Raw genomic sequence first — 12,046 nt, forward strand, 5'->3', positions numbered from 1 at the left:
TGCATTCCTCAATTAACCTTTAGACTCCTCAATTTGCAACTGTACTCCTTACAGTGCTTTCTCTTCTATCTCCAGTCTTCTCACTGTGCCGTTTCTGCCTGTGCCACTTGCTCTGGGGTGCAGTAGTCGGCCAGGAATATTTTAGCCAAGTTACTGACACGAGGGTTGTTGCTCTTGGCCTCGGATACTACACGCCTCACAACACTGGCACTAGTGATTTCTGTAACGGAAGTGTGTGCTGAGTGGTAACCTGGATTACTCATATCACTATCATCATTACCACAAGTATGAGCTTTTTATCCCACCTTCTACATCATGACAAATGAAAAAATAAAGAAAGACAGAGAATCTACTGTCCAAAACTGCCACAGAACATGAGTGATGCTGGCTGAGGCTCCTATGTTATCATCATCAGCATCATCGCTTTAACCCCATCTCTATCTGAACAATGTAGAGGCTGTTGCCATAACAAGTAATTGATATGTACCAACTATGACAATTTTCTCCATACAACTGGTACTGTAAATGCAAGGAAACTGACTATTCAGATTTAAACAAAGCAATGGAGAGAGGATTAGTAGGATAATATAGTCAGGTGGAAGGGGGAGACCAAGGATTAGATGGAGGAATGGGGTGAAGGGGTAGCTTCAAGTCCATGAGGGGTGTGTGACTTACAGAAATGGCAGCATAATGGCGAAGAGTAGGGTGACAAGAAGGCAATCTGTAGCCATCCCCTCCAGGACAAACAGATACATACAGATGGTTGTAGACAGCCTTATATGAAAAAAAAAAAAAAGAGAGAGAGGGGGGGGGGCTGCCTGTACTGGAAGAAAGGAAACGCACCAGTCAAAAACTGACCTACCTGGTTTTGACTGAGGTGTAACGAGGAACATAAGTGTAGTGATGGCTGAGGCTACCGTGTCCTCCTCTTGGCAGATCAGGCACTCACTCACCACTCCCACTCCGCCACTCTTAATGATGTACAACTTGTTCTCATGATCTGGAAATACGTAAAACTAACAGCTGCGTTCTGGCCGGCACAAGAGACTTCGTAGCACTTCTTCCTTTGTGATTTAGCCTGCATATTACACTTTAACATCTTCCTGTATGTTATTTATGCCATATAATTCTGACATAGACTGGGTCAATAACAAATACTGTATCAATCTATCTATCACTACATGCAAGAACCCTGGATGAGTGAGCACTGATTAATAATATATATACGGTACATGAGGCTACTGAGGTGTAACGTGCAAAACATTCTATTTCTTTTTCAGGCTGGGGAATGGCTGGGAGAAGGAGGGAGGTGAGAAGACAGGAAGAAATCAGTAGGATAGAAGTTGTGGAAGCAATGAAGAAAGTTAAATCGGGGAAAGCCCCAGGAATTGATGGAGTGTGTGGTGAAATGCTGAAGCATGGGGGAGAGGTAGTAGTAGAATGGATGTGGAAGATGTGCAGATTGGCCTGGGAGGAAGGTAGAGTCCCGGAGGATTGGAAGTCAGGTATAATTATTCCCTTGTACAAAGGAAAAGGGGAAAAAGAAGTGTGTGGTAATCATAGGGGCATTTGTCTTCTTAGTATAATAGGAAAAGTGTATGGTAGGATACTTATAGACAGAGTTAGAGAAAGAACAGAGAAATTAGTTGGAAAAGAACAGGGAGGCTTAGGGAAGGGAAGAGGTTGTGTAGATCAGATATTCATTCTTAGATCTTTAGTGGAAAAGTTTCTAGAGAAGGGAAAGAAGTTGTATGCGGCTTTCATGGATTTGGAGAAAGCATATGACAGGGTGGATAGACAAGAATTGTGGAAAGTGTTAAGAATATATGGAGTAGATGGGAAGTTGTTGAATGCTGTGAAGAGTATGTACGATGGTGCGAAGGCTGCAGTGCGTGTGGATGGTGAACTAAGTGAATTTTTCTCTTTGAAAGTTGGGTTGAAACAGGGATGTGTCATGTCTCCATGGTTGTTCAATCTGTACATGGATGGGGTAATACAAGAGGTACAAGGTAGGGTAGTGGATGTTGGAGTGGCCCTGGTGAGAGAGGATAGTGTTTGGAAACTCCCTGTACTGTTGTTTGCAGATGATACTGTGTTGTTGAGTGACGACGAAGGGGAGCTGAAAGGCTTGGTGGATGAGTTTGAGAGAGTGTGTAAGAAACAGAATCTAAAGGTGAATGTAGGGAAGAGTAAAGTGATGGTCTTTGAGAGAGGTGAAGTTAGTGAATGTACAGCGAGGTTGGATGGTGAGGAATTGGAAAATGTGAGTACGTTTAAGTATTTGGGTAGTGTGATGAGTAAGGATGGAGGTTTGGAGGGTGAAGTGCTTGAAAGGGTACAGCAGGGAAGAAAGGTTGCTGGTTCTTTGAAAGCAGTGATAAGAAACAGGCAAGTGAGCATGGAAGTGAAAAAGTTACTACATGACAGTATTGTGATACCAACTCTAACGTACGGAAGTGAAGCTTGGACATTGTTGGAAGGACACAAGTCAAGAGTGAGAGCAGTGGAAATGAGTTATTTAAGAGGAGCCTGTGGAGTCACGTGGAGAGATAGGCTGACGAATGAGGATATAAAGGAGAGTTGTGGTGTGGATGTGGATGTGATAGGAAGCGTTATGAGGAACACACTGAGGTAATTTGGCCATGTGGAGAGGATGGAGGGTGAAAGACTGATGAAGAGAGTGTATGTGAGTGAGGTGGAGGGGGGAAGAGGGAGGGGGAGGCCGAGGATGAGATGGAGGGATGGGGTGGAGAGGTATATGAGAGAAGGGGGTGTGAGTTGGGAGCAGGGCAGTGAAATGGCGGGGGACAGGGCGACTTGGAGGCGATTTGTTAGTGGCCACCCCAAACGGGATTGAGGTGTCTGGCAATAGACAGATAGATAGACAATGACAGTCTCTTTTTCTCCTTTCACACTTTCCTTTAAAATGTCCACGCTAGTTTTTCTGTACTGCATGGTGTTCTTTCTTACTTTTTCCGCCAGCTTCAGCTGGAGGGTTTGGAGGGCGGGGGAGAGTCGTGTTCTTTGCTATCCTTATCTCATTCTAGTAGTTCAGTTACCCTTCTAGGAGCTGCCTAGCATGGGCAAACAGGCCTATTGCAGTTATCCTCTCTTCTTACATTCTTAAACAAATCACTTCAAAAGAGGTGTTACGAAACTTCCAGAGCCACTTCCAATATAACCCTAATATGTTTTGAGTCTTATATTACTGACCCCTTCAATCCAACTATGTATACTGTAATTTATTTCATTCTTGTATTACTGGTACTCTCATTACCACCGCCCCTGGCAGATACTATATACAAGTACTGTACTATGAATGTGAAATAGGGATACAAACTTGGACAGTGGAGAAAATTTAATTAGTAATATGTCATCAGAGTCTATCTATCAATCTATCTATTGCCAGACACCTTACTCGCACAAGGGGTGGCCATAAACAAACCAGCTCCACGTCACCCTGTCCTCTTCTAACAGGCTGCCTTTTCTCCAACTCATATTCCCCTCTCTCATATACCTCTGCAACACATACCCGCCTCTCATCCTTGGTCTCCCACTCCCCTTCCCCCCCCACCTTACTCACATACTCTACTTCAGTGTGGGAAATAAACAAACTCCCACCCACCCAGAGCCAGATTACAGAGTCCAGCCACAGCAAACTTGCGTAGATCTGGTGTTCCCTCTGATGCCTCAGCCAGGAACACGTCGATCACACCCAGACGCCGCAACCACGGGTAGTTGATGGGGTCGTAGGCGAAGTTGGCAAGGTTAGCCAGTACTTGGGCCCTTGCATCTGTGACACAAGGGAGGGTTAGACCACTGCTTGCATTCTATCCACAGTATCCGTCTGACTATGTATTTATTTACTGCCAGACAGATTACAACCAAGAGCTAAAGTTCATCAACAGTCTCCTACCATCACTGTTTCCTGCCTTCCATATTTCTCAATCTCCTTGAGCATCAGAAAGCATCCTTCCTTTGTATATTGTCTAGTTTGCTTCTTCATATTGCTTTAAAATAAAAACTGGTCATATAACACTGTAATGCTGTTTTATTTTATTTTTACAAGGTTAATTTGAGTGAAAATATAACCCCTAAAACTCTTAAAAGATACTTGGCGTAGGGGTTTCTGGACTGTTAAAATTTTGAGATTAAAAACTGGCCACTCCTAAGTAAAGTATTTCCATGTCCTGCTCTTGGTGGATGCCCAGACTTCTTCATCATTTGGATATACAGTATTACAAACATCTCCCATCCCCACAACCAGGCAGTCAGCAAACTTTTACTCAAGGCTGTACAGTGTGTTGAAAGGTTAGGTCTATCACTGGATGCTGTGGTTTAGTTGTATTAACCTCTGAGTTTAGGGACATAATTTTTTGTTTATCCCTGCTGATAGCAAACAATTTTACTCAGCTTTGGAAAGACCTCTTGCAGAGAGGAGATTTATTAGGGTTATATCTAACTCCTTCAGTTTAAAAAGTCTCTTTAGATGAATAAAATCATCTCAAGGAGGCAAGAATAAAAATTAGAAGATAAAGCACAATACAGTATTTCATGCTCAATGGGTCAGGGTTTTTGTTTTTTCTTTATGTATGTGTATGTGTGTGTGTATGAGGGGGGGGGTTCATAATTATCCGTAGCACAAGCTGTTGTCTCTTTCAGGCTAATACTACAACTGAAAGTTACCCGAGTCTTTTGATGTGTTGAACTCGTGCACAAGTTCCTTCAAATAATCCGGCCGGTCAACGCCCTTCCTTCCTGACCGCCACTCAAGCCGCGCCCGGCTGGTGAACATGCCACCACCACCCGTGCATTACACAAACCTACCATGGCAGGGGGTGAAAAAAATCATGATCATCATTATACCAGCCTAGCCTAACCAGGATATGAGTAAGTTTTAGTAAGGCAGCTATTATGCCCATGACATAGAACATAAAAAAAAACATGATCAACTGAGAAACAAACTGAACAGTAAGCATCTATTTACTCCCATAAAAATAATAAAGAGGAAATATAAAACCAAAAAAGTAAATACAAAAGTACAGTATGCAAACTGGGGAATATTTGATTGTCTCTTCCATTCAGGAAAAACAAGCATCAGTGGGGCATAAGAAACTTGATATGGTAATGACAAAGGGCAAAAGCAGTCAACAGGAAACAACTGTTTACTACCAAGAAAATAGTAAGAATAATACAGGTACCCGGTAACAGGCTGGAAGAATAGGAATTAAACTGGTAAGGTCTTTCTGCTGCTTAAGGCAAAATGTACATTTACCAAAATCCATACTAACTGCCTGTAACTGCAAATTCACCTATTTTGTATAGTATGATTTTTTAAAAGGATTTTATGACTAGTTTTTGTGTCCCTGTCTGAACTCTAGCTATGAAAGGAATTTTCTGTTTCAGTGCTACAACATCTACAGGTATTTCTGTAGAATTTGTGCTACATTTTTTTTTACCCATTTGTTTTTCCTTCCTCCGTTCTGTTATTTATTAAAAAAAAAAAAAAAAACATGAATGAACTGATTCATGATGAAACTATTTCCTGTCACTGACATTTCACTCTTTACCCTAGCTAAGTTTTCCTTTCCTCTGAACGGAGACTCACTGCTCCTTATAACTACATTTAGGATGAGGAGTCAAACTACTAAAAGTCCTTAGTCACTTTTTACACCGGACCAAAAGAAAAAAAAAAAAATGCATGTGGTTGGCTGGACGAAGAAACAAAACATTCACTACGGTACCCACTGCTCATTTCATTTATACGATATGTTTGATAATCCATGAAGAACACAATTTAAAAACCTTTCTAAAATGCTATGATGTTGCTCCCTGTCGCATACAATTACACATTATGCCATTTAAGGTGAAAACAAAACAACCGACTCGTGGGAACTCGTCACACCCGCACTCCCAATTATCCGCCATTATTTTACCTATAATGGGGCTTGCCAACACCTTATAGTAGTATTAAATCAAAATATCAACTCATACTCACTTAATAACTAGTATGCTGGTTAAAAATACAGCTGAAGTATGGCGCAGTAAAGGAAAAACTGTCACAACCCCGAACACAAACACTGTCTCCTAGTTCCCTTAAAGGCTAATCTTAAACCAAAAAAAAATGTTCTTATCGATATCAAAAATTATCTAATCGGTAAAGGAAAGCGCAAGAGGCTGGAAAAAAATAATATTTTATTGCTCTAGTTTCTGTCACATCGCACATGTGTTTACTCATGAACTACAATACAAAATTTTCCAGACATAAGACTGTTCCTCTTGATCTAAACTGATTCATGTCATTATTTTTTTTTTATTTATCAAAAATGGCATTGTATAATTTAAATATAGGTGTATGCAGAGTACAGTACTTCAAATAACTATTATGATCAATACATACACACACCCCTGCCAAAGCCATCGAAATATTACACATTCGAACTAGACTAGGCGGGGAATTTGAATTCATTTCATGCATAAAAAGTAGTTCAGTTCTGTGTTACTATTCAGACCATTTGAAAGCAAACCGTAGGATCCTGCATGTTAATACTGCCATCATTAGCCCTCTCACGGCCAAGAAGGTTCTATTCATCCATTTTTACCTCCTGACGGAAATAAATTGGTAAGGAGGTGGTGCTAGCCAGCCTTCTACACCCACAAGTTGGTGGCTCCTATACTCTTTTTCCTTAATTTGGTCCGGAGTTTCGTCCGTTGCCAGCTTCTGTCAAGCATCTCAGTGGCAGGAATAGACAATGGCACGGCTCTACATTCCTTCTGTGGCACATAGTGACTAGCATCGTAGTCTACTGTTCATCTTTAGCTACTACTCAGCATCCTAGATGTAGTCCAAGTTAGAGTAAAATCAGTATACTGTAGTTTCACCATAGTAATTGCCTTAGCAGTGAACATCGCAACATATAAAAGAAATGCAGAAGTAACAATGAAATAGAAAGGAAAACATGTAGGAACGACGAGAAATGAAAGCTAGCTAGAAAGACGGCAACGATAAGCCTTGAGAAGAAAACAAAAAACTACGAAATATACTCTCATAATAGCACTTGTCGCTGTTTCCTTATATTTATTTACGGAATTAATTGCAAACTCAGATGCTATAGTCCTTTCACCTTAACCTGGCCTGAATTTTCGTTCTTTTGTTGCTTAATTCACGCAGGTCAATGGCAAAGACAATACTGCAGCTCTTCCTCCTTTCCATAGCACTTCTTCACGACCAGCGACATATTCCAGTGTTAATCTCATGTTGCAGGTCAGCAATAAAGATGGTGAGAGGGCAGTTTTAGGCCAGGTTAAAGTAAAACACGTTTACCCACGTTTTTCAGTGACTTCGTCCATTCTCACACTACAGGAGAGGAGCATGTGGGGTTACAATACATAGAGAGACAGACGGACAAATGAGGAAGTGAACGAGCGTTGTGGTGTGCATGTGGATGTGATGGAAAGCGTTAGGATAAATACACTGAGATGGTTCGGCCATGTGGAGAGGATGGAGAGTGAGAGACTAACTTGCAAAACGTATGTGAGTGAGATGGAGGGAGGGGGGGAGGGGGAGACCGAGGCTGAGATGGAGAGAGGTATATGAGAGAGGGAAGTGTAAGTCGGGGGGAGGGCAACGAAATGGCAAGGGACAGGGCGACATGGAGGCGATTTTTTGTGGCCACTCATTACGGGAATAAGGCGTCTGGCTATAGATACGAAGATAAACAGAAAATAGCATCATATCACGCACAGAGGCAGGAGGGTGGAATGCCTGCAGGGAAAAGAACTTAGAAGATTTAACTTGTTCTCACTGCGTAAGGTGTGCAAGATCTGGAGTGTCCTTGAGAGAATAGCCCAGGATCTGTACTCGCCATGTAACTCTCAAAAGATGTTTAAGCACCTTAGTGGAAATGAAAAGAGATTATCCGAACAAAAAGAGGACAAGAGAAGATAAGAAGAGAAGATAACTGCAGTAAGCCTGTTAAACCATGCTAGGCAGCTCCTAAGAGAGAGAGAGACAGACAGACAGACAGACAGACAGAGAGACAGACAGACAGACAAATAGACAAAACGACGGACAAACAGACAGACAGATACACAGAAACAAAACGACAGAGACAGTGGTGTGTGTGTGTGTGTGTGTGTGTGTGTGTGTGTGAGGGGGGGGTTATTGTTCTAGTCATAATAAGGGTGTTAACATATTCTTCTTCCTCTCACCTACCCGCATCTCTCTCTCTCTCTCTCTCTCTCTCTCTCTCTCTCTCTCTCTCAATATCCTTTTAGTGATATAAATGGTGTTAATAAGTATGTAAAGACTGAATATGCAAAATAAATCGCTAAGAAACATGCGCTGAGTAACTTCCTATCATCAGCGTTAATTGAGAGGGTAAGAACGTAAGTTAAAAAAAGCTTATCTACCTTCCTACCTACCTGAGTATATATTTACCTACCTACCTACCTACCTACCTGCTTACCTACCTACCTACCTACCTGAGTATATACTTACCTACCTACCTACCTACCTGAGTATATACTTACCTACCTACCTACCTACCTGCTTACCTACCTACCTACCTACCTGAGTATATACTTACCTACCTACCTACCTACCTACCTGCTTACCTACCTACCTGAGTATATACTTACCTACCTACCTACCTACCTACCTGCTTACCTACCTACCTACCAACCTACTTGCTTACCTACCTACCAACCTACTTGCTTACCTACCTACCAACCTACTTGCTTACCTACCTACCTTCCTACTTACTTTCCTACCTACCTACCTACGTACCAACTTATCACCTACCTATACGTACCTACCTATCAACTTACTTACCTACCTATCCCGTATTGCACTTAACTTCTTGTCTACCAACCTTTCTACCTAATTACAAACCTACCTACCTGTCTACCAACCTTTCTACCTACTTACAAACCTACCTACCTGTCTACCTACCTATACCCACGCACGTACCCCTACCTACCAGTTACCCATCCACGTACCTACCTACCTACCTGCTAACCATACACCAATTCCTACCTACCTACCCACCAACGTACCTACCTACTTACCTACCAACCTGCCTACTTACAGACATCTCTATCAGCTGCTCGTCTGCTTGTCTAGTCAGCAGTTGGATCAGCAGTGATATATTAGCAGAGTGAGAGAGAGAGAGAGAGAGAGAGAGAGAGAGAGAGAGAGAGAGAGAGAGAGAGAGAGAGAGAGGCTAGTGATAAGAAAGTCAGCCAGCACAGTAAGGCTTTATCTCTGTTGCTTCCAACCCTTATCATATCTTGCTTCCTCTCTCTCTCTCTCTCTCTCTCTCTCTCTCTCTCTCTCACTCCCTGTGTGTGTGTGTGTGTGTGTGTGTGTGTGTGTGTGTGTGTGTGTGTGTGTGTGTGTGTGTGTGTGTGTGTGTGTGTGTGTTTGAAAGTGTGTGTGTGTGTATTAAATGTTATTAATGAGACGTGCTTACTGAGAGAGAGAGAGAGAGAGAGAGAGAGAGAGAGAGAGAGGTGGGGAATCCTTAGTGGACTTTTCCTACTATTTTTTGTTTACGTGGCTTAAACTGCCTAGCATTCTTCTTTCATTTATTTCAGTATTTTACGTTATCTATCTATCCATCCATCTAGTTATCCATCTATCTATCCATTCATCTATCTATCTATTTTTTCTCCATATCCGCCTGAAAGAAGGATATAGTGAAATGCATCAGGATAAAAATTTGAGTCAGCAGTTACGCTTTTTAAATTCAAATTTTTTTTTTTAGGACGTTTTATTCATTCGGACAGATATTTTGCTTTGAAGGTGACGTCATTATTCACTATGTATTTACTATACAGGTTGTAGTAGTAGTAGCAGTAGTAGTAGTAGCAATTAGGTGATTTATCGTGTGTTGTGGGAAAGGCTGAGTTAGCGTTTATCAGTATCTACCCTGCATCATTTACTATCTACCCAGCGTCACTTATTTCCTTCTCCCACTGCCACACCCACGCCCACACCAGCAGACTGATCCGTCCCAGCAGCATATGAGATCCTGCCAATTGAGTCGACAGTAGGACATTGTTTATGTAACACTATATACAGCGCTCCACTAGAAAATAAATCGCTAAGGAAGAGGTGTTAGGGAGCTTCCATAACCGACGAGAAAGAGCCCTTGGTAGAGGAAGACATTTATTTAGAATGACAGTAATTATAAGCAGAGGAAGTGCTGAGTAGGCCATTGTGTGCGTGTGTGTGTGTGTGTGTGTGTGTGTGAGAGAGAGAGAGAAAGAGAGAGAGAGGGGGGGCGCGCGCGCGCGCGCACACACACACACACACACACACACACACACACACACACACACAATGTGTGTTTGGTAAAAGTGGAAAAAGACCTGATTGGGATTATAAGTTAGGAAATAAAACCCTATACACATCAGAAAGAGAGAAAGACCTAGGTGTGATTATCAATAACAGACTATCTTCGGCTGACCACATCAGCGAGAAGATACGGAACATGTATACACTGCTTGCAAATATGAGAATAGCATTCACATACATAAATGAAGACATGCTAAGAAGGATAATAACATCATTCATTAGACCAACCCTGGAATATGCATCAGTAGTCTGGAGTCCTCATCTCAAAAAGCATATAGACAAGATTGAAAAAGTTCAAAGGGCCGCTACAAGATGGATACCAAGCCTAAGGGACCTAAGCTACGAAGAAAGACTAAATAAACTGAATCTACCAACTTTACGGGAGAGAAGGAAAAGAAGTGACATGATAATGCTATATAAGTGCATATCAGGGAAGGAGAAAATAGTCATAAATGATTACTTAACATATGGAGAAGCATCAGCAAGAGGACACTGCAAAAAACTGCATAAGAAGAGAGGTGATAAAGACGTAAGGAAATTCAGTTTCCCAAACAGAGCAATTGATCAATGGAATGCACTACCGAATGAAATAGTGTGTGCCAAAACAATTCACAAATTTAAGGATATGTACGATAAATATGGTTTAAGACACGGGACAGTACGAGCTTGACTCATTCCTGTGAAGATACAATTAAGTAAGAACAATTAGGTAAAAACACACACACACACACACACACACACACACACACACACACACACACACACACACACACACACACACACACACAGGAAAAACGTTAAAAACTGCTCCTAAATTCACCGTTCCATCTCCACAAGTGTATGGTGGAAAGGAAATAGTGGATTAAAATGCTGCCTCCACTTACATTCCACCTCTACAGCTGCTGCCACAAGTGTTCCACCAGCAGTCCATTACTCCACATCACCCCACCAAAAGAGATTATCAGCCTCTATGCTGCCTCTATTTGTTTTGGTATAAAGTTATAAAAGGTCACCGTAAATCTTAATTACACACCCACCCACCCACCCACCCACACACACACACACACACACACACACACACACATACACAGAGGGGGGGAGTTAAATGGTAGATGAGGTAGGACTGATGAGAGCTGTAGAAATGAGTTACTTGACAGGAGAATGTGGAGTTACATGGACTGACAGATTGACAAATTAGGACGTGGAGAAGCGTTGTGGTGTGGATGTGGATGTGACAGAATGAGTTAAGGGAAATCACTGAGGTGGTTTGGCCATGTGGAGAGCATGCAGAGTGAGGTAGGAGAGTGTATGTGAGTGAGTTGGCGAGGGGAGAGGGAGGGAGAGACAGAGAATGAGATGGGAGGCTGGAGTGGAGAGGTATATGCGAAAGCGAGAGGGGAGTGTAAGTTGAGGGAGGGCATAAAAGTGGCAGGGGTTAAGGTGTAAGGAGGCGATTTGTTTGTGACTATCCTTGCGGGATTAGAGCGTCTGGCTATAAATAAAGGATGATGCAGTAGCTTTCAGAAAGAGAGAGAGAGAGAGAGAGAGAGAGAGAGAGAGAGAGAGAGAGAGAGAGAGAGAAGGAAAAAGAACATGGAAGGCATTGTGAGAGAAGAGGACGGGAGGAAGCGAGGATGAAAGACAGGAAAGAAGGGAAGGGAGAGGGGGTGAGGGAGAGGGTAGAAT

The 12,046-nt window shown here is 42.2% G+C and overlaps 1 protein-coding gene across 1 annotated transcript; it reads right to left on the minus strand.

Moving 5' to 3' along the window:
* Positions 1–4,795, minus strand: LOC145415976 (armadillo repeat-containing protein 7). The gene is made up of 4 exons (XM_080285079.1): positions 4,687–4,795; positions 3,626–3,793; positions 863–1,000; positions 1–220 (listed from the first exon to the last, which is right to left on the minus strand). The coding sequence occupies exons 1-4, from the start codon at positions 4,793–4,795 to the stop codon at positions 81–83; spliced, it is 555 nt and encodes a 184-aa protein (XP_080141205.1). The 3' UTR covers positions 1–80.
* Positions 4,796–12,046: the final 7,251 nt, after the last annotated feature.

Source organism: Coenobita brevimanus, chromosome 104 (genome assembly GCF_032717465.1).
Source record: "Coenobita brevimanus isolate Jiangsu-jjx chromosome 104, ASM3271746v2, whole genome shotgun sequence".
Lineage (NCBI taxonomy): Eukaryota > Metazoa > Arthropoda > Malacostraca > Decapoda > Coenobitidae > Coenobita > Coenobita brevimanus.

Excerpts from the sequence above, each read along its gene's own strand:
- LOC145415976 (XM_080285079.1), bottom strand. The coding sequence starts at position 4,795 with ATGTTCACCAGCCGGGCGCGGCTTGAGTGGCGGTCAGGAAGGAAGGGC. Across the intron at positions 3,794-4,686 it reads CAACACATCAAAAGACTCGG|ATGCAAGGGCCCAAGTACTG; the intron begins GTAACTTTCAGT and ends CTTGTGTCACAG. Across the intron at positions 221-862 it reads TACACCTCAGTCAAAACCAG|AAATCACTAGTGCCAGTGTT; the intron begins GTAGGTCAGTTT and ends CTTCCGTTACAG.